A 23,159-nucleotide genomic window follows, 5' to 3' on the forward strand; every position below is an offset into this window, starting at 1 on the left:
TGTAGTGATGATGACCTGCTAATATTTTAAATGTAACTTTCGATCAGTTACTGTCTACAAATGTTGCTTTCAGATGACTCTACAGTCTGTGAAGCATATTTATTCCTTCTGAAACAAAATAATATTAAATTATGAGACTTTTAAGAACATTCTGTTTGTAACTTTTCCATAGTTGATTGTAGTGTTTCATTGTCATTCTTTGACTGGAACGCTGGTCTGGAGGCTCAGCTGCTGTCAATGTTTTCACCATAACCATGAGAAGAAAGACAAAAAGCAAATTTAATTGCATTGGTTTTTAACCTTTTACACTTTAGTTGAATACATGCCTCTTACAAAACAACATAGATACAGTTTGTCAAAAAAAAAAAAAGAAAATTCTGTGAGATGGCACCGATATCATTATAGCTGCACATGCAGCTTCAGGGCTTTGGGTGTCTTTTGGGCAGCAGCGGCACTCAGGTGGACCAGCTATCATAACATGAGCCACTTTGGACACAGTTTCCAGGGCAACTGCAGCTCATCAGGTGACATTGAAAGATGTGTGTCTGGAATGGAGAATGGAGGCACTCACTACAACATAGAGCTATAGGTAACATCTGGAATTTATACATCCCTACCAAGAATGATACAAAGATCAAGAATCAGAGCCATAATTATACAGTAGAGGCAATATTAATAACAATGATTTATATGGTCTTAGGCTACAATTATGATTTCATAATTTTTTCTTTAAAAAAGGAACATTTAGTGTTATTTTTCGATGAATTGTTCTTTCTGTACGTCTCTTTAAACAGGGAAGATAAATATTTACACTGATTATTTTACAGCCCATCTACCATAATGTTCCTGTACTGCTGAGACGTTGAAGACAGGAATGATCCCAGTGAGAACAGGGAGGATGGGAAGAGAGATGACGGCTCAGCTCCAGTGAACAAGGACTCCAGAAAGTCTTACTGCTGCGTCTCAGGATTAAAGTGAAAAAGTCTTGGATTTAGTCCAACCTCAGAACAGGAGTGTGCACGAGCTCCACTCAGAGGACATATCCCACCTCCCCTCTGGCCCCCCCACCGCTGTGTGTGGAACAGTGCAGTGCAGTTTGTGTTTGGAGTCCTACATGAGCAGCAGCTGGCCCAGGCCCATCCTGAACTGCTGCGTGCAGCCGGCCAGCTCCTTCACCTCTCTCCGTCATCTCTTTGGCTGCTCCAGCACATGGATACTGCAGCGCAGCTGTTTTCGTACTGATTACGATGTCTTTGAGTTTTTCACACAGGGTGTTGCTGCTCTGGGCCATGCGACCCCTCACCTCTGGAGACTTGGCCTGGCGTGATAGCGTGTCCCCAATGAACACCAGCTTGTGCGCACTAAGGATGACAAATTTGCTGTGTGCCACGAAGATCTTTGGCGGCTGGTTGGAGTTGACGGCGGTGAAGAAGGCATCAATGGCATTGGTAACCGTGGTGATGTTCTGCTCACACTGCTCCTGGTAGAAGAGGAGGAGCTGGCGGTCACTGTGACACAGCTTGGAGGATGCGGGCTCTCCGGCGCCGTTCGTGGACAGCTGGTTGGCCAGAGGATGGTGCGGAGAAGGGACCCAGTCCGTCATGTCATTGTTTATTGGCCGGCTGACTTCCTGTTCAAGCCGCTCAAATTGTTTGATCTTAAAAAAAAAACAAAAACAAAGGAGCAACATTGGAGGCAACGTTTACCAAGGATCACAAATGATTAGACAGTTGGCCATAAACACAGAAACAGTTAGGAATCAGGTAAATGTTCAAAGATTTTATAAAGTTCTGTCTCCTCAGATTATAAAAGTAATGTTTTTTTTTCTTAAACTGAATCTAGAATTCTGAACAGGAGGCTCTAGGCCGACACGGTGTCCTGTTTTACCACCATGGCTGAAAAAACTAAAAAACTAGACAGAATTTGACTGAAATGAATCGATTAGAATAAATTTCAATGTATCCACTGAATGAAAGTGATTATCATTTTACTATATTAACTTTAGTGTATTATTGAGCTTCTATATAATAGATCAACACAAAGTATTGTACAATGATAAAGGAAGAAAGACACCTGGTGTTCAGTTACTTCTTTTGCAAATAAAAGTGTGAATAGTGGAGCATCTCCACGTGAAGGCAGTTCCCCACAGGCTTGTCACAAGAACAGAGTTTGTTGGACGATAAATTGTTCCAGAAGTTATTGCGATAGACAATAATATTGTTGTTTTGCGATAATTTTGAAGTACTATAATGGTAATGGCATAATAATGCAAGAACACATTCTCAAAGATCAATAAACTTTAAATTCTAATGAACATTTAAGTCTGGAGAAGCTGCAGAAATACACACTCCAGTGGACGGTTCCGGCAGGACGGTGGCAGCCAGACCTTAGACCACAGGGTGTTCACAGACCTTTCCCATCCATGGTGAGTGACTCAATTTGAGCAACTTAGCAAAGTCTCTAGGTGTGCTAAGCTGGTAGAAACAGAACTGTAAATATGCATTTAACCATATGCAATACTTTGTGTTGGTCTATCAGATGACAAAATCTAAAATAGTACAAGGGCTATGAAGTATTTCTATTCAGATGTAGGAAACTCTGATTAACAGAGTCTTTAGTCTTTTTTCCAGGCTTGTATAAATTAATGATGCCTTTTGATTTGTTAAACAGCAGAACACAAACCTGTTGCTGCTCCAGCTGCGTCTTGTTGTGTCTGATTATGTTGCCTTTTTCCAGAAGCTGTCTTTGATTCTTCTCAAACTCTTCTTTTCCCTTCCAAACCAAAGCAAACATATTACATTACTGCTTCTGCATCCCCCTACTGGAGACTAGAAGAACTGCCATAGCATTGCTCCCTCAGCCACAAAATTCTGTATCAGCCTGCTTAATGTTTTTTTTTTTTTTTAATTAAAATGAAAATATTTGGGGACAATATTTTCAGACTGGCCTCCCCCTTCAGCTTCACAACATGAATTACAGGCTGTTGTGACACAGACCTGAATATGTATTGTGAGATGTAAAGACCCAGTTCCTTAGTTCTTATACTCACATTATAGCAGTTTGTTGGTAAGCTAAGTCCTGAACAAAAGGCATAAAACACCCTGTGTCCAAATTTGTGTCATATTTTATGCCAGGTGAAACAAAAGACGCCATATGGTGTAAAAATACATCCCTGGGTGTCCATTATGATACCAGGTGTTACAAATGGTACTTGGCATCTTTTGTACATGTTTTCCGATAAAATATGTAGCAATAAGTCATCCCTGCTATTTCCCCAGTGAACAAATCCAAAGCTCATTCAACCAACCTGCTTTCTGTATGGACAAACAAGACAAGAAGATCCCTGATCCTAAAAAACATCCAACTAACAGAGGAATGTGTCACTTTCCCACATCAGAAGTGTAGTGACTTGTTCTATCTCCCTCTTTTAGAAACAGCAATTTCATAACTTTTGTTTTGCTTTGCTATTTTATCAAAAATAATGTATCACAATATACTGATTTTTTTTTTTATCTTGTTCAAAAACTACTCCATCAAATCAAAGAATTAAATTCAAGATACCAATAAAACAAGACAGTTTCAGTCACTATAATAAGTTTGAGTGGTTTGTAGGAAGCTTAATCTTGTTTAGTTTATTTAATAAATCTTGCATTAAAGAGCAAAGATAGCAGCCGGTAAACATGGAGTCTAAATAACAGAAAGTATAACAGATTTTTAACAGCAGATGGCGAAATTAATCCCAGGTAATGTGTTTTTACACCACTTAGCAACCAACCTGGTGCAAAATACAGAACTTGTCATCTGTGATGCCTTGTGGAGCAATATTACGATATATTTTTTTCTTATTGTGAGTAAAAGAGCTTGCCATATGTAACAATCATTTAACACATTACACTGATATGGACAGAAGGTATTGTGTAAAAGAGACTTATGCCATAATAGATTTTCTAGCTCAACGTCTTGTGTGGCAGTAATGTACCTGTAAATGGACGTAATCATAGTCCTCCATCCAGCCTTCCTCTGTGACCTCATATGGTCTGTCCACTCCTTCCTCCTCTGCAGATGTAAATTTTGGGGGAGAAGGGAGGGGCCGTGACTGAATATGCACTTTCTCCCCTCCCTGGTAGGTTCCGCTACCTGATCCTGTCATGTGACCACTAATCTCCCCAGGGATTGGAGGGAGGGGCAGCTGCTGCTGCTGCTGCCGGTTTGTCCTTTTGAAGAGCAGTGAGGCGTTACCATGAAGAAAGGAGGCCAGTTGTTTGGCGTCATCAGGGATCCCTCTCGCTGTTATGATTAGTCGATCTAAGTCATCCCCTCCTGGAGTCGGAGTGGACAGTGCTGTGGGTGACCATGAGATGCTGTCTAAGCTCTGACTGTGCCGAATCAAACTCTGGAAGACCTCCTCCATCTTTCCAACCTGCCGACCCAGTTTGGTCTGCAGCAAGCGGTCTGTGGCCTGGGCAGCGTTTGCCACAGCACCTCGAGCAAATTCTAGGAAGTCTCGGACAGTGACTCGCACCCGGTCAGCAGCCTGATGAATGGCTGTGAGGTTCCCATCCAGGTGAGCAGGGCTCCTCCAGTTGCCTGTGATGAACGACATCATGAGGGAAACACTGGACTCGACAGCCTGCTGTAGGCGAGACAGACGCTCCATGGCTTGATCAAGGTCCAGCATGAGAGGTTTTCCTTGGATGGAGCCGGAAGCAGGAAGTGAGGACGTGTCCCGGACAGGAACCATGTCTAACGAAGAAGCAGAGTGGTTGCTCCGTGTGCTTCCTGTGCTTGAAGCAGAGAGGCGCTTAAACGACTTGGTCAGCTCTTCAGCATTGGACTGGGCATCACGGACAACCTGGAGAACAACGTGGATGCTGATTACAATTTTTCATAAGTCATGTACATATATTAACAGTAATGGATTTACATTTTGATGAACATCTGACCAAGAAACTGGACTGTCAAATGCAATGAAATGAGTAATAGAAGGACTGGCTGAACTTTTGAAAGTTTATTCCATTTGGATAGTGGCTCTCTCTATCCTACACTAGAGAGCACCTGGTGCAGCCTAGATCTGAAACAAGGTAGAATATTTAGGAACAGAGCCAACAGCTTGTCACATTATTCCACTTTACTACATGTCATATATTTAGGCTGCTATGAAACTTCTCAAGCCTCAAACCAAATCAGTAATAATTTTCTCATTCTCTACACCAGTGGTTCTCATACTTTCTTATGATAAATAAATACTACCTTAGATGGAAAGATATTTTAAACTGTAACAGAACTTCAGCTTATAAAGGAAAGTCAGACAAACTTGAAATTCTGAGTGGGAAAATGAGAGAATTCTCAGCAACACAAACTTCCAAACACATCATGGCAGCATGTTATTTAAAACTGACAGATGAACTCAGAAAATCCAGAAGTCATTCTGTATTTTGGTGATTTGGTTCTCATCAAATCTTTTACATACACACTACTAATATAAAATTCTCTTTTGCACTCTCAGTCTGTACTGGGAGTCCATCCCCAGTACACTCCTGTTTTAAGTTTCTAATTAAATAAATTGATTGGCAATTTTTACTTCTGGTCGTAGTCAGTTGACCCAGATGGAAATAAGGACCACTGTCAGTGGAGATAAGCTTTACTTAGGGTCTGAAAATTAAACTTAAAATATGTAAAATTATAAGTCAGGCTTAAGAACATTAGGAGGAAGAACATTTGTTTATCTCCTACCTTTAAATTAAAGGACAAGTTGGTTTTGCTCTCTGTAAGGATCATGCTGCTATCTAGTGGATTTACATGAGTACTACTCATCTCTGTTTGACTTATTCTGATCAGATAACACACACCATGCTCTACGTATTTTGCTTTGTTTGTTTCAAATGAAAAGATCTCTGTAACAGATGGGGTTCTGTGTTAAATACAGGGTGTATGCACATTACTGTTTGCTGCAAACATGACTGGAAGTGATTGATAAAACAGTTTTTGTAAGATGTGCTAGTTTTTAGAGACTAGAACTGCTGTAGGACAGTCTGGTTTTGTCCAGACATCAGTGTCACTACCTCACCAGGTTTATCCGAACCTCTTCCTCTTTTCCAATCTGAGACTGTTAGCAGAGGTGGTTGATAAATCTATTACAATATATACCACAAAGGACACATCATCAATATCAATAGAAAATATGTATAGAAAGAATGTTCAATAATTTCACTGAACTCCGACTCAGCCTTCAGGGGGATGTGGACAGAGGAAGGATTAAGCCTCTCAATTGAACTTAATTGTTTCAAGTAAAGTGAAAGTAAAATGTACTTTTAAGTTAAAAATGTGTAACATTTAGGTTAATTCCAAACAAAAAAGCAAGTTGTCATCACTAAACAAAAAGAATTAAGTGAGATTAATGTAAAAAAAGTTCAGAACATGAACTATAGCCCAAATAGACTTTTTAGAGAGTATAACATTAAAGGTCAATAATAGAATTGAAGTTTGAGTTTACAACTTAGCAAAATGTGAAAAAGTTCACATGGTATAACAAGGCACTGTAAGATATTAACTAGACTCTCTACAAAAGCTATGTGTTTGAGCTAAGCTAAAGTAAAATCTCTGAATCTATGCAATAAAGATAATATCAATTGCAAGTTTAGAAACTCTGTTAACAGCAAAACAAAAATGTTTGAAAAGTATTGACATGTGTTAGAATAACCTGGACACTTCTTTACAATGTATGCATGAAGATAAAATGGACTACACACTGAAGCATCCTTACCTGTGGCGGGACATCATAGACATACTGGTCTCCCCTCTCGCCGCCTCGGTCCTCTCGTTCCCGTGGGAAGTCGTATACATCCTGGCTGGGGAGGCCTCCGCCACGCAGGGTGGCTGGGATGTCGTAGATCTCCTGGCTGACTGCACCCCTCTCCCCCCGGTGATGTTTCTCAGTCAGAATAGGAGGTGGAACATCATAAACATCTTCCGGAATTAATGGCTCATCATCATCACTGACGTTGTTGTGCTGGTACTGGCCAGGAGCGGCGGGAACCTGGTGCTTCAATTTGGCAAAGTGAGGTGGCACATCATAGGTCTCCTCCCTGATTAACTGACCGTCAGGAACATCTTTACTCACTGAGGGGGGGAAGTTGTACACCTGAAGAGACAGAAGAACCAAAATACACTTACATTTTTGGTCCAAACCTTGTGTTTAGTGTTCTTGATGTTCTTGCATCATATCAAAAAATAAAACTGCTCAACACAATGGCTGAGAAATAGAAGTGACTGGTAAATACAAATACTTGTGCTTAGAAATGCAATAGGTTGTGGCCTTTTCAGGAGGTGCAGTTAATTAATGACAACTAAAGGTCAGCAATTTTAGGTAATAGTTATATTCTACAGCCCAACAGAGCCTTACAGTTTGCTGGGGGTTCTTGTCTGTGATCGCTAGGGTGTCATATATGTCTTGACCACTAGATGGCCCCTTCACCACCATAGGCGGAGTGTCATACACCTAAGAAAAGTGGAAAAGACAAAATTTGTAAATAATTTGTTGCAGGATACAGGAAATTGGAACAACACAAAACCACACATTCACAAATGTTATCTCCATGTTTATACATGTTTCTGTCTCATCTTACTTAAATGATTATTAGTATAATTAAGCCCATTTCAGATTCCTCTCTATGTGAGCTACACAAAAGATTGTGCTTCTAACTTCCATTTGGGGAGGTTGGGGTGAGAATTAGGGCAGATTATGACTCCAGCATAAATTGAAATAAAATAGTCTGGAGTCGACTGACAAGGTCTGGATAAAACATCTCCACTGATTACTATTACATCTGAGGAATTCCATCTTACACCAAGTAGTAACATCAACTGCATAATTTTTGAAATGCCCATAAATTATGTGACTTAGGAAATATAAGCCCTGAATACCCAAATAGCAAAGGATGTTCATTCCATGTTGAATTATGGTCAAAAAGGTTGACTTTTTCTACCTGGGATTTTATTACTGGGAGTGCTTTTAAATTAAGCACGATATGTTGGGATCAGTGGATTGTGACTGCTTTCTGTACATTTCTCACTTGTCTGTAAATATTATTACTGACTGTTTGTGGATAATGTGTTCCCAGGCAGCAAAACATGTTAATTTGATGTTGAATTATGGTCAAAAAGGTTGATTTTCGTTTAAGGTTGACGATTGATGGTGGATCAACCATCCAACATCCACCCAGAGATCATTACATCTTCCACCCCTGTGCTGAGAAGAACTCAGGGTTCAGGAAGAGAGGAAACAGCGGAATATGTAGAACTGTAAATTGGAATTGTTGCTGAAACCAGCTGTAGAGCTCAGCATAACAATGAAAAGATACGTTGTCTCAGAAAACAATGTGTCTCATCTGGTCCCTTTAGTTTGAAGCTGTCTCAGAATAAGCTCAGCATTGTAAGGACCTAAGCTGTCCTGATGATGGAGGACCCCATTCTGATACATAAAATAAACAAAGGGTAACATTACCCCCATGTTGCCCTGACACACTGACAGCAGTCATGTGACCAATGACATTTCGTCCTCTTCTTCTCATGTTCTCAGGTTAAATCCAGCCTCATCGAAGTCTATAAACCTCTATTAAAGTCAGTTGACCTTTTTATATTTTGTTGTGTGCCCCTCATTATTCACCTGTGTGCGTGGGTGTGTGTGTGTGTGTGGGGGTGTGCGTGTGTGTGTGTGGGCGTGGGGGTGGGTGTGTGTATGCGTGTGTGTGTGTGCGCACACCTGGTCACTGAGTTTAATCCTTTAGGTCATAGGTGTGCTCATGTGAAAGTCTGATCGATTTCAGTGTGAAAGGGATGTTAGTGTGTACAGTGTTTTGCAAAGTGTGTGTATAGTTGAGCAAATCTATGCTGGATGTTCATAAAAAACTGTAATAATAATAGTTATTTATCTGAATCACCTGCTTTTGACAATGTAGACAAAAACTGAAGTTGTAAAATTGGCTATAATACTTTGATAGGTGGACTTCTAAAGAAAGTACCAATGGGGTTCTACAGCAGCGAACATTAGCCAGTTCACTATTTCAACTACCAGAATGTCAACCTATTCAGCCAAACAGTTTTCACTGCAATCACACATAAACACTGACCTGGGTGCTGTACTGCTGGCGGGTGGGTGGAACATCATAAATGTCCTGCTGGGCCGGTGGCTGATGTCTGGGTGGGACGTCATACTCGTCCTTGTCGGCTTTTAGTGTGTCGTACACATAAAGCTGTCCAACTCGAGTGGGAACAACCACCTGCACACAGCAGCAGATGGACACAACACAGTTTAGACTGTAAATAAGAAAACTAATAGTGTTTATAATCATACAACCTGCATCAGTCTGAGTCAAAGAAGGACAGAACAACAGGAACGAAAAAATCAAAGTCCAAACTTTATGACACACGAGCTGTGAGCAGCATACAATTATGTCACTATGACAACCTGCAAAGGTAAGAGCCAAGTCAGTGTAATTCAAATTCAAAAAGACTTTATTGATCCCAAAGGGAAATTAAATGTTGTTGTAGCTCATATTAATTCTAAGTCTTCAAAGAGTTATTGTAGATAGCAATAGCTGTTGGCAGGAAAGCTCTCCTGTAGCGGTCTGTATTACAGTGATCTGAAGAAGCCTCTGACTGAAGACACTCTGTTTTCCCAAGAAGAGGATGGTCAGTTTTGTCCATAATTTTCTTAATTTTATGAAGAATCCTTCTTTGCATCATCATCTCCAGAAGCTCTACAGTCGTCCCCAGAGCAGAACCAGAACAGAACCAGAACCAGCACTTTTTATCAGGTTGTTGAGCCTTTTGAGGTCCCTGGTTCTGATGCTGACACATGAATCATTGACATTAGAACAAAACAAATCCTGTAGCCATGTCTCAGTAAAACACAAAATATTGCATTCCCTATATTCTTTCTGAGTCTTTGTCAGGGCTTGAAGTTCATCCATCTTGTTAGCTAACAATCTCAACCCATGATGATGGATGGAAGAGATGGTTTGAACTTCCTCCTTCTTTCTCTCCTCTTTGCTCCTGCTCTCCTTTTCAACTCTTCTGGGACGTCCGCCTTCAGTTGTGGTATTATTTCAACTTTTTCTATGTTAATCAGCTGCTCCCTGCTGTAAATCACCTTGTTGCTATGGTTACACATCATAACATCATAGCAGAGTATGAAAAATAGTGCCAAAAATCTGTCCAACTACACACAGCATCCAAAACAAGAAGAAATGGTTATCCAAAAGAAAGCAATTTTCCCCTAGAAAGGCAGGAGTGAAGTTTTGAAAAAGAAAAAAATTCAAAGTACAGAGCTACTTCAACATGTTGTCATCCTCAGCAACGCAATTTTAAAATTGAATTATAGTTCCTGAGAGAAAAAAACTCGAACACCTTTGAGGAAGAAGGGGAATTTATTGTCTTCACACTGAATGGACCGAGACTAAAGGTGTTCTGTCTCATCACAACACAGGGCGGACACAGAAAAAACACAGCCAATAACAACAGAGCAGGGGTCCAGTCATAGTTGTCGTGGGAACCAGGCTGACCTATTGTGCTCCTGTTTAAACTGTGAGTTATATGGTTTGAGTGAAGAGTCAACCTGTCAGGCTGGGAAATCCCAACGCATGACCAGATGGAACCTCACAACATCTTCGTCTACGAAGCAGAGAGTCACATTTATTCAGGGAAATCTCAGTGTTCGGGTTCATTGATACAATCAGAGTTTCTGATTCTCCTGTTTGTCTGGTGATGCTTCCTGTACCACTAGGAAAATGTATCAAATTATTTAGAAGTTATGGTTATAATGAATTAATCATAATCAATTGTATTTTTGCTAAATACCAATATTTGACGCAATAAACAAAGTTTTTTATTAAGCATCACTAAATCATGTTCTCAGGAAATCCCTTACCAGATTAACCGAAGAAAGAGAGCACCATGTGTATCTAGACCAGAGGAGGAAAACTCCTGGTCATTTCAGGCCACATCAAGATCAAGAATGTCCTCAACGGCTTGTGGCAGAATGTATTGTCAAAACTACCCCAATAACAAATATGAATAAATAACGGTCTCTGCATTCACTTAGAATGTCTTGAAATTAAAAAAATATTATGGTAAACATCTTTTCGCTTTGATGATGGCAGTATACAAATTTGATTGATAAAATACTATCTAAGCACACAACTGTAATACTGAAGGCTTAATTTCTAGAGTCTGCAGGGCAACATAAAATAATCATAATCAATTGTTCTTTTACTAAATAACAATTGTTTAATGTTAAAATTTAGCACTACTTTACACTGAAGCGGTCATATCAAATAGTGATACTAAATAGTGATTTCAAGCATTTTCTCTGTGTTGACCATCACTCATGCACAATATTTATGCCTTCTGTTGTCAAAAAACTCAAAGTAAATCCATGTAAAAATAAAGTTCCCTGTAAAGAGCCAATGTTTATCATCCATAGCATGTTGAACCGTCTTGCGCTTATTCATAACTAAACCAATAAATTAATTCATTCTAAAATGACTACGCATACAACCAGAGAACTGTCAGGAAATTCCATAGTGGAAATGTATATATTCATTTTGTAAATGGTATTTTTTCTGAAATTAATGACTCAAAATAAATGCTTTGAAGTTCCAGGCCTAATCTAGAAAGCAGAGAGTCATTTCAGCACAATTGGCAGCAATTGGCTTCGACCCAGATGTCTCCTTTCTTTCTCTGTCACACATACACATAAACGTGGGCGCACACGCCCCCCCCCACACACACACCCACGCGCCTCCCTGCACATGCCCCCCACACACACACACACACCCCCACACACACGCACCCCCCCCGACACACACACACACACACAAAACACGCCACTACAGAACTGTCAGGTCAGCAGTCTTTTCCATGGTTATGTAAAATGCTCATTATTTCTGTATTTATAATCTTGTTTTGTGGCTCTGTCTTCTTTAGCTGTACACCAAATTGTTTTTCGTGTGGTGAAGTAAATTTAACATAAATGAATTTGAGAAATAAACAATAAAAATTCAAGTTAGCATCTTTACACAAATATATTTAGCATTGAGGTCAAAAATATTTGGTCATTGTAATTCTTTTTCAGAAAAGAAATTGTTTAAGTACTAAGAGCCTGTCTTTTTAAGTTCATCCACACAACAAAAAACTATTTTGTTGTCTTTACTGTGCTTCAGTCGGTATTTCAAAACAAAAAGTACTACCCATAATCCATCAGAGATCCCAAGCAAAAACGGACCAGCGGTCATTTGAAATAGAGGCCATTTTGTGCTAGCAGAAATCATTAAGGCGGATATTTAGTTTATGACAACAAAATCTATCCACTTATTTTGCGTTTGCAATACTGAAATCATACAACATAACTTCATTTGTTTTTATATGTTGTAATAATTGATTTGATTTGATTTTTTCAGGACAATGGTTTATATTTGACAGTCAGGATTGGCCAGCAAAATATCCCACAGTGCATTGAACCACCAGCAGCAGCAACTAATAAAACCAGCTTTTTATTTGTCACAAAAAATAGTTTTAAGATGTTTAAGTCAAAAATGTAGACTCCAAAGCTTCATCTATGCAGGCCCTGCAACTTCATTATTAACACCATTCACCATTCATTATTACTCGTTAATTTTGGTTGAACATTTTCAGTGTTGAAATGAATAAATGAATGAGAATTGTTGACACACTGAGCACACAAGAGCTCTCTGTCAGCATGTCCAGATTGGCTTCATTTCTGAAGTCTCAAACCAGAACTGCCTGAGGATGGCTCTATACTTCCAGATTTGCTGACCTAAATATCCAGCAAAGAGAAAGCCTGTGTCGTGATCTCTGAATGAATCAGCGCTCTCATAAAAGCAGCAGCTACTCTGACCTATAAACAATAAGTGCATTCACACACAGTGACGGAGAATTCTTCCACATGAAAATATGCCTGCAAATTCAAACAAGCTGTGAGTGGCACGAGCTGGGATGCTTCCTTTTGTTCCATGTTGTTGATGACGTCAACCAGGAGTCTTTGTTCAACAGATGACCTTCGCTCTGAGCAATGTCCCTCCCTCGCTCACTACCAGAACAGTTCAGGCTGAACTGAACCTCCTGGTTGTTCCACCGAATATTGATTTCTGAACTCTTCCTGAGTTAAAACACTAGTTTTGTTGTTTCTAAATTAATATGAACTTGTTTTCTTTGCATTATTTGATGTCTGAAAGCACTGTGTCTTTTTTGTTATTTTGACTATTTCTCATTTTTTCTTGAAATTTCAGAGACATGGTGTCAGTAGTTCTTAGAATAAAAGAACAATGTTCATTTTACTCAAACATATACTTATAAAAAAGCTTCAGTGACAGCTGCCTTCGCTTTAGTGACTGATGCTACGGCAGTTACCACCAGAAATGCCTCTATAGCTGCCATTCCACTATTTGAGCTCAGCTCAATCCATGTGGATTTATTCTGGTATCATTTCAACTTCATTCTAGCACAACCTTTTACTAGCAATATCATGAGCAATATTTATTCTTGTAATTTACTTTTTCCTCTTAGCCTGACACTTAGCCTTAGCTTGCCCTTAAGTTTTGGGAGACTGGAAAAAAAAGTTTTTCGGGGTTCTGAATATCAATTAATCATGAAGCACTTTGAGACAGACAGTGAAACACAGATATCACATTTTCAGAGGCAGTAAGGCAGCAACAGCACATCCACCAAACACACACTCATCTGTACATCTAAAATACACACATGATCTGCTCAGTCACCTGCTGCCACAGAAGAACGCAGTCATCCAACCGAGACACGGAGAATGAATAATTAAATCCTTTTGTTTCACCTCATCCACCTATCAAAGACACACAGGAGCATTTGTTGATGCTCTGCTGCATTTCTATGCTTCCCATGTCATGTTTTGTCTTTTAACAAGTGGGACAATCTTTCACCAAGCAAACACATTTTGATGCATTTGTATTGTTTGGCCACATGCAAAATAATTGTTCTGCTTTTTAAAGTGAACATTTTCAAAGAGAATTTTTGCATTTCCTTGTGGGTTTGGCAAACAGATTTTGAGAAACCCACTGCTGATGTTTTTGCCAGAAATCACAACTTTGGATGAAGTTTACTGATGTTTTTCTACATCTGTCACCATCAAACTTCAATGGGACAACATCTAACGCAGTGGTTCTTAACCTGGGTTCGATCGAACCCCAGGGGTTCGATGAGTCAGTCTCAGGGGTTCGGCGGAGCCTCTGCCGCGGAGGTAAAGACACACTTGTGTAAAGTCGTGATGACACGCCCCGCTTGGCCATCACTTGCTGCAGAGGATCATGTTACATTGCTCAGCCAATCAGTGCTGCGGGGAATTTAGTGCGTGCTAGTATCAGCGGCTGTCGTAGTTGTACGTCGCGTGGTTTCTTTCTTAATATTTTAATCCATACTAAATATGTCGAGCAAAAAAAGAAGAAAATGAACAGACTTTGCTCTGAAGATGCACTTGCCAAGGTGAAGCCACGCCTCTCTGAACTGGTCTCCCCAAAACAACAGCAGAAGTCACACTGATTTGCAGGTATGTAATTTGTGCAATACTTTATTCTGGCCCCCAAAAAGTATTTTGTGGATTCAAAATGACAAAAAACAAACTAAATTTAAAATTAAAAAAAACTAAGTTATTAAAAAATTTGTCATTCTTTGAAAAAATCCAAATTTATTTTTAAATTAGTAAAATAGTAAAAAAAATATTTTGAGGGCTGAAATTCTTTTATGGGGCCAAAATATTTTTGGGGGCCAGAATAAAGTAACACTGTAACTTGCTGTGAGTTCATACCTATGTCTTCAATTTTGAAAAAAAAAAAAAAATTGTATTTATCACTAAAGAAGGGTTCGGTGAATGCGCATATGAAACTGATGGGTTGGGTACCTCAAAAAAGGTTAAGAACCACTGATCTAACGTTATCTGATCCTCTCATGTTGTGAAAAGAAACGTGTTTGAGGTGGATAGTTACAAAAACATGTGCAACAGTCAAGGTCAAGGTCTTGGCATATTTAGTCTAAAAATCTTAACTGACATAGCAATATGTACTATCTACAAAACCTTAAGCACTTCAGTGTGACTTCTGTCAACATGTTGCTTCCAAGTTTAGATTAAGCCGACCATGTTGGCGTGTTGATCCTTCTGTAGGTGCTGGCATTGCTCACTTAAAAACAACTGCAGCTCTTTCCAAATTAAAAGCAACAAATGTGGATTAGCATGTTTAATGAGTATGGCTAAAAGAAAGTACACCCCCTTTAAATGTCAAAGGGTTCTACTGTGGGCCTGGTAACTTTTGGCTCAGTTTGAAACTGGGTCTTACACAAAGAGGAAGAAATGGTTTTATGTATGTAGTTGGATCCTTATTTTCCATAAAGTCCATAAGAAAATGTATATGCAACTTTTAAGTCACTTCATGAAAGTCTCAGTATGAGGCTGCAATAAACATTTAACCAGTTTCTAACTGGAAAAACAAAAACTAAACAAATAAACAAAAAAAGCTGGATGACGGACAGACAAAGGGAGTTTGTTCCGTTTCTATTTCTGTCTTTGACATGAACTTGTTTCTTTTTTACCGTCACCTCTGAAATTAGAAGAGAAGGGGGTTACACATTTGAGGTATGAGAAGGGTCCAAACTATGTCTCACAGACAGGAGGCAGAATGACTCCACAAACTACAGTTCTGCATAAACTCTACATACATCCTGAAAAAAATGACAGTGGAGCAGGGACACAGCAGGGACATGGACAATGTAGTACTGACCTTGTGACATAAAAACACTGTTGTGCATTTTAATCTACCATCGTGTTGCGTTCTGCATGTCACATTTTACAGCACTTCTCTAAATGGAACTTTAGAATATAGAACTTTATCTGGGGTTCCAGACAAATCCCGGTCATATTCCTAGGATAAGAGTTTTGAAATTAACTTACATTTTTTCATTGTATTTGCATTTTAAAAATTAGTCAAAGCCTCAAGAAAACAAGTTTAAATTAACAGCAAAGGAACACAACATTTTTATCAAGGCCTTTATGACAGATGTGTTTAATTGTTTCCATTCATGTGTTAAAGACTAAACCACAGCAGGTTGGTTGGTCAGCAGGTTCACTGCCAAGAGTCATGCTGTCAGCTAGATTCTTTCAAACTTTAAACAATAATCAAAACTCTATGGATATTTTTAATCTTTAGTGAGAAAAAAAGACACATTCACCCCTAGAAGGGACTTAAAGAAATGTAATGCCCAGAACATAACAGTCAGAGAAAACAAATGAGCCAGTGCATGAAATGTCTTCTTCTGTTATGCTGCTTTTCATAATTCAGTTACAATTCATATTTAGCCTTTCATATTTATTCTGATTCATTGTTTGACATTGTATTAATTCCTCTTTTCAAATTCAAAAGCAAAAAGCATTTTTTATTGTTTTTGGCAAAGCACAATATTTTAAATTCTTACTCCATTTGCTTCCTCTTCCTTACCTTGCCATGTGGCTTTGTGCTGTTCTCCCAGGATGGAGGTACCTGGTATACATCCTGGCCAGTTCCTGTCACCCCAGCTGAAGCGGTTGCCTGACTGAGCCCTGGGCCTACAGAGGGGGGGACTTGGTAGATATCTTGACCAGGCAGCTCAAACGGTCTGTGACCTACAGCTGAGGTCTTCTTAGGCGGTCCTGGTGGGGCTTGTGGTGAGGATCCGTTTGGACCACATGGAACCTGATATAGACTTTGGGAGCTCACCTTGGGGCCATGGGAAGGGGGCATCATGTAAACAGAGTCTGTGCTTGGTTGGACAGGATTGGGGCCGGAGTACGCCGGATGCATGGATGTGTACTGAACTGAAGGAAGGGGCTTATTTGCGTACACTGGTGGAGTTGATGTAGAGTTGGCAGTTGGTTTGGAGTATGCGCTTTGAGGGAGGAGGGGTCTTTGCACCTGGGGGGTTGCACAGGAAACAGCTGGATCTGGTGTGGTAGGGGTGACTTGCTGCTGTTGCTTACTGTCGTACATGCCGACCAGAATCTTGAGACGATTCCCTGGGACGATGCCTTGTCGGCCATGGAGAGAGCAGAGCCACCATCCATCCAATCCCTGCGTGTCCCGCTCCAACACCGTCATGATGTCACCCTTCCGGAAGGAGAGCTCATCCGGAGACTCAGCCACATTGTCATACAATGCTTTGGCCAAAATATTCTGCCAAAAATCAGAAACAAACAGCTGTAATTATAAAATTACCAATAACATATTAAATAACATTAAAAGTTGCACAAATCAATCAGTCATACATTGGATCTGTAGTCAGACATCACTACTACACATCGGATAACACATTACAAAGATGATAAAAGAACACTTTTTACACAAGTATCAGCATGCAGCTGCGTCTAAATGCAGATTATAACAGTGGTCATTAACCTTTGAACTCTGGGTGAGTCATTTTATTGCTACAGGTTTCCTGTGACCAAACATCTGATTTACATAAATGTCAAAGAATGCTTAGGAGGAAGGAACACATCTCAAAAATGCAGAACAGGCTGGGGACCTCTGGTCTGTAAAACTCTTTTCATGGGTTTTCTTTGACTGACTCCACTGAAGTTGGAGCGTTCCAAATATGAAAGAATTGAGGTTTGTCAGTAAATTGTCGGACAGGTGTCAGGAGGTAGGACACACTTATATTTGGGTAGGAAATCAAACCTATTTAAAGGGATGTGATGGAGACCGGAGTTCCATCACTAAGAAAGGATTATTGATATTATATTGAGTTTAATTGATTTACAGACCCAATGTTTCTTGCTAAAGTTCTTTATTTCAGCTGCACATTGACATTTGGTTGAACATTCTCGTGGGCAAGGCGACTAGCCATCTTTACTGTACCGGGAGAATGTGGGTACAAATGTTAATATGTTTCTTAGGATTTTTTTTGGTTCAATTTGAGTTTAGCAATTGTTTGAATGATCATGTATGTTTCCTGGTGTGTCTCCTCAGCAGGGTGGAGCAACAAAAGGAGCCAAATGCTCCAAGTCCTGCTGAAAGTAAAGGATTTAAAGAGCTCTTGAAATCAATAGAAAACAGCCATTCCACTGGATGGAAAATAGTCTTTAATTGAGGACACTCAAAACACCTGCTAACAAGTCCATACCTGGAAGTCCAAGTCAACAAGTTAAAGCAGAAGCAGGAATGATACCCTGCAACATGACAATCACACACCAGGACCTGCTCAGAAATTAAGAAGTGGAAAGAACTGGGCTGACTCAGTCCAGATCCTCATCTCACTGAGATGCTGAGGGTGACTTGAAACAGGCTGTACCCCTCATACACCTCAGAGCTTAAAGTGAGGAGTGAGTTACATTGGTCCCAGTCCTACCAATGTTAGTGGCTGGCAGATGGAAAGAAGACGCCTCTTACTGGTTCATTGAACCAAAGGGTGTGGCACTGACTCTCTATGGGTAGGGTGTCCTAACTTCTTCCTCAGCTAGAAAACATGTTTTGTTGATACATTTTGTTTAATGAGTAAGACGAGATTTCCATAATGCAATTTAGTGTAAGTGTATCAAAAATCAATAATGCCTGACAGGTAAATAAGATGTCCTGGTTTAAGATGTGTTACGAAGACAGAGTACAGTACAGGAAGAAAGAACTGTTTTGGCCAAAGACATTAGTTGTTAAAGAAGAGAGATCACATCTTGTCAGATTGGCAAACCATCTGTACTAATACAGTCACAGTGATGTTACAGATGCCATGGTTTTATCTGCACAATGGTTCAATAGTTGATTGAACACACAGGTGTGAAAGCCGGAGTGCAAACAGAAACACCGTCAGCCTTTGTGGAACCGTTTGAAACTAAATCAATATTAGTCGTTCACGTCAGACCTCAGCCATGTCCACTCCTTCTGGGCGTCAGAGTCCCACCCCAGTTATCACGGACTGGTACAGGCAGTACTGGCTCTATGCCAGAGCGACGCTCACATACAGACTCCTGAGCAGAAAGTCCTGCCTGTCTGAGAAAAACCAAGTGACTGCTTTTACTTTCGTAGCACACTATGGCAGTTTTATTAAATTATGAATAATTTTAATATCATTCACTTCATCATATAATTGTCTCAACAAAATGTAAACAATGTTTTAGAAAGAGGATCAGATTAAGGGGACAAATCAGTTTAGTCCAAAGAAATAAAACAAAGTCGTCTCATCAAGAAAGAGGAAGTGGAGTGGACATGAATCACACATCAACCTTTGTTATGTTATCATGAGACCTTCAGTGTGTTCTGCTGCCCCTTCCTCTGATGGGTTTACTTGAACTCATTTAGCATGGCTGACTCATAGATTCCAGTCACGTTTAGAATTTTGTTTCAGAATTTCCTTGTTCTAAAGTCAGAATCCAGTCAAACGGCAACATTTTTATTCACAGGAGGAGAATCTAATTACAAACCAGGATTCTAGACCAGGATAAGCCTGGTCTAGAAATACCTCAGAAACTGAAGACTGAGCTCATGTAAAGTAAGAAAAATGCAACCCCCCCCAAAAAAAACAGATAAAGATCTCATTCTGTTGAGTCTTTTTTTTAGTAGCAAGGCATGGTGACAACAGCATGTCTACACTGTAAAAAGCAACTTTATATTTAATTGAAAAAAAGTGTGTGAATCTAACTTGACTTTGTCAAGGTTTTGCTAACACTAAATTAAACTAAGTCCAATTTAGTGTTATATTTGTTGAGTGTGCAATTAAATATAAAGTTCACTTTAATCAAATAAATTAACCAGATTTAACTTATTTTACATAGTTATAATAAACACTTTATTCAAATAAGCTGATGACCTATTGAGGTAAAAATGTTTTAAAAATAAACTTGAAGTAAGGTGAAAGGGTATTTGACAGTGGGGATTGGCCAGCAAGGTATCCCACAATGTAGCAGTGAGTAACTAAACTATTTTTTTTATTTGTCACAAAAAAATTGTTTAAAGGTAAAGTCCTTCTCTGCAGTCAGTTTATCAGGAATGAGTCTACATTTCAGAGGAGTACATCTCTTATTAGCTACATAAAACTGTCATGAAGTACGGTTGTAGAGGTGGTGAAGAAAACGTGGAGGACCCAGGTTGGAAGTGAAATAAAGATGATTTAATGGTGAAAAAGGCACAAAAAATCCAAAAGTCCAGGCAGCACAGATGAGCAGAAAGCTAGGGCTCACAACTGGTAGCGACTGGCAACATAAGATGCGACATGATAGAACTGACAAACAGGTAAGACAAGGACCCGACAAAGACACAGAAACACAGGTGGCATTAAATACACAGAGGGTAATCACAGAACGAGACACACATGGGAACAATCAAGGGATAGACAGGACAACAGGAGACTCAAGACACAGAAACCCAAAATAAACACACAGAAAAACTCAAATCAACACAGAGAAAACCCAATCCTGACAAAAACTGCATTATGAGTGAGTTACTGTGTTCTGTCTGATTGTGTTTGCTTTACTGGAAAATAGTGAGCAAAATATCACTGCTTTCTTTCTATATTTTCTATCAAATTTGAGCAGAGAAACAAAAAGCAGGATCCAGGAACAGTTTCAATTAAGGAATTTTCTTTTCACATACAGTAAGTAGTTGTAAGTTAAAATTGTCCCTTCAGAAAGCTTTGTCTTTATTTACATGTAAAAAAAAGGTTTTGGGTACAATTGAAGTAATTACAACATACTCTGATTCATTAAGTTACCTTAAGTTATGCTCATTAAAATTGCACAAGTTTATGTTACTCATTCAGTTTATTTAATGAAAACAAAAAAATAGAGGCAATGAATTTGCATATAAGGAGCTGATTATGTTTTACACTGTAGAGCCCGTTCATATTATATTTCTACAATAAACATGCGACCATGCACCCACTTTGTCCTTTCCATCATGCAAACCTCTCATATCATGATCTTGTGTTTTTAGAATATGCAGATCACAGCATTCATTTGAGCGATTATGTATAATATAAAATATAATTTGTCTGTTTGTGTCTGAGCTCACCTGTTCTAACCAGGCTGAATGCTGTTGTTTTGATGTGGTTTCTTTCTCCATAAGGTTAGATAAGGTTCCCAAATAGCAGCTGGGAGTCATCATACTCTGCTTTGTTTGTTAAAGAATTGTGCTGAATCTTATTATCAGCAATCAGAAAATGTGAAAAAAACTACGAAAAATGGGGTACACATTTTACTCTTGTTGAAGTTGTGCACAATTAGCTATTAAAAGGGGCAGCACTATATGTTTTCCAGCTACATAGTCATTTTAAGGCACAATCAAATAATTGTGTTACCTTCAGTTGTTATAAAAATTCTGTACATATAATGTGACTTAAAATGTTTTTTGACTTCGTCATTTACATAATACATAAACATAAACATAAAAGAATAAAGAATTAATTTAGAAAGAGTGTATTTACTGTGTACTGACGTCTAGGACATAAATATGTTTTATAACATGAGAAAACAAGGCGTTCACTGAACAGAGAGTAATGTGAACAGCTGGTGGAGCGAGTTCAACGCAGACAGGTTGCTCATCTGAGCATATGTGTGTTTGTGTGAGGTGGGGGGGGAGATGGAGCGTGTGTGTGTGGCCTAAGATCCTTTGTCTCTTGCCTTCTATTTGACCCCTGGGGACAAACATTGCCTTGCCACAGGAGGGGTTGGATGTTTGAGTTTCTGGAAGTGTCTTTTTTTTCTTACATGACAAAAAGTAAAGAGGGGAAATTATATGTTTGATGTTGTTTTTCTCTCTACGTAAATTTTCACAAAAACCACAATTTAGCAGTGATCCTTGATGATCTTTGATATACAGTCTGTTGTTCTGTCATATTTCATCATTAAGTAGAAGAGCTTCAGTGTGTGGGGGTGTTACCTGTATGAGGATAAATGTGGTTCTGTTTCATTGCTTAAGTTTAAACAATAGAAGATTTAAATTATGAAAAAACACTGGGTTTCTCTCATTCTACCTGGGTTAAATATCACTGAATGGAGTCAGATTTCAGTGAACCAAGGAGAGTTTTGGTGCTTTATTGTTTGCTATTGTCCACTGAAAATGTGGCATGTTTTCCCATCAGGTCAAAGATTGTAGAATACAGCACACTTTCATGCCACATTCATTTTTATATATCCTGAATTGTGCATAAAAATATTGCACCTCATTCTTCTATACATGAGGCCTCTGCTGGTCACCCTGGCAGCAGTTTGGACACTCATCTTTTAGAGAGTGAAAAGCTAAAGCTCATGGAAAATGGTGGGGACATAGTGGCAAAGAATGGTAACAATAATGTGTAGAAATGTTATCTAATCATAATCAATGTAATCATCATCTCAATTTTCTGCATCAATATCACTATTAAATGCTTTATTTTACTATAAGTTAACAACTTTTAGATGTTTGTGTTTACTGTAGAGGGTAAGCGATCAGGATGATGGGTAGGTCTAGACTTGGTTTAGGACATGTTATAAAATGTTTTAGCAAACATACAACACAGGAGTTTAATACTTTTTAAAGTTCCAAAAAGTGTCAACTGTACACAGACACGTAAAATATGAGGGAACGTCATTCAGGTATATGTTGATTCTGAGAAGTCAGGAAACTGCTACACAAATATGGCTGCTTTCTGAAGGTTGCCCTTATCCACAGCCAGAAGCCTAAAACATCTAAAACTAACAGCTCAGGCTGGTCAAGGAGCCACGTTTAGCCCTTCAACACAACTAGGTAGGCTGGAATGAGAAAAACAAAGACAACAAAGAACAGCAGTGATCAGCAGACAGAGTCTCCATCAGCCTACTTGCTAAACGGCTGTTTGGAAGTGATACCAGAAAAACAGCTGTTATTTCCCCCCATTGCAAATAGAAACATGATTATCAGTGTTTATTATTAATGCATTTCCTTTTCTGACTGAATAAATCAACTCATCAGTGAAGGACTGAGTGGGTTGCTGTGATTAGACATTCATGCATTTTATTTCTTCCTACATCTTTACCAGGACATAAAAATGGCCGATATGGAAATCTCAAGTAATTTTATAGTTCATTACCCAACCATGTGTATCTTATATCTGACTGATATCAGAGACAGGAGAATTGGATTTCT

At 39.1% G+C, this 23,159-nt stretch overlaps 1 protein-coding gene across 1 annotated transcript in view; it reads right to left on the bottom strand.

Moving 5' to 3' along the window:
• Positions 1 to 261: 261 nt before the first annotated feature.
• Positions 262 to 23,159, bottom strand: part of bcar1 (BCAR1 scaffold protein, Cas family member) — a 47,672-nt gene continuing 24,774 nt past the window's right edge. Inside the window, 8 exon segments of the mRNA XM_032546929.1 lie at positions 262 to 1,176; positions 1,178 to 1,657; positions 2,683 to 2,772; positions 3,980 to 4,852; positions 6,764 to 7,141; positions 7,403 to 7,498; positions 9,129 to 9,278; positions 16,536 to 17,246. Of these exon segments, the coding sequence (XP_032402820.1) occupies positions 1,111 to 1,176; positions 1,178 to 1,657; positions 2,683 to 2,772; positions 3,980 to 4,852; positions 6,764 to 7,141; positions 7,403 to 7,498; positions 9,129 to 9,278; positions 16,536 to 17,246 (2,844 nt within the window). The 3' untranslated portion in view covers positions 262 to 1,110.

Source organism: Xiphophorus hellerii, chromosome 2 (assembly GCF_003331165.1).
Source record: "Xiphophorus hellerii strain 12219 chromosome 2, Xiphophorus_hellerii-4.1, whole genome shotgun sequence".
Lineage (NCBI taxonomy): Eukaryota > Metazoa > Chordata > Actinopteri > Cyprinodontiformes > Poeciliidae > Xiphophorus > Xiphophorus hellerii.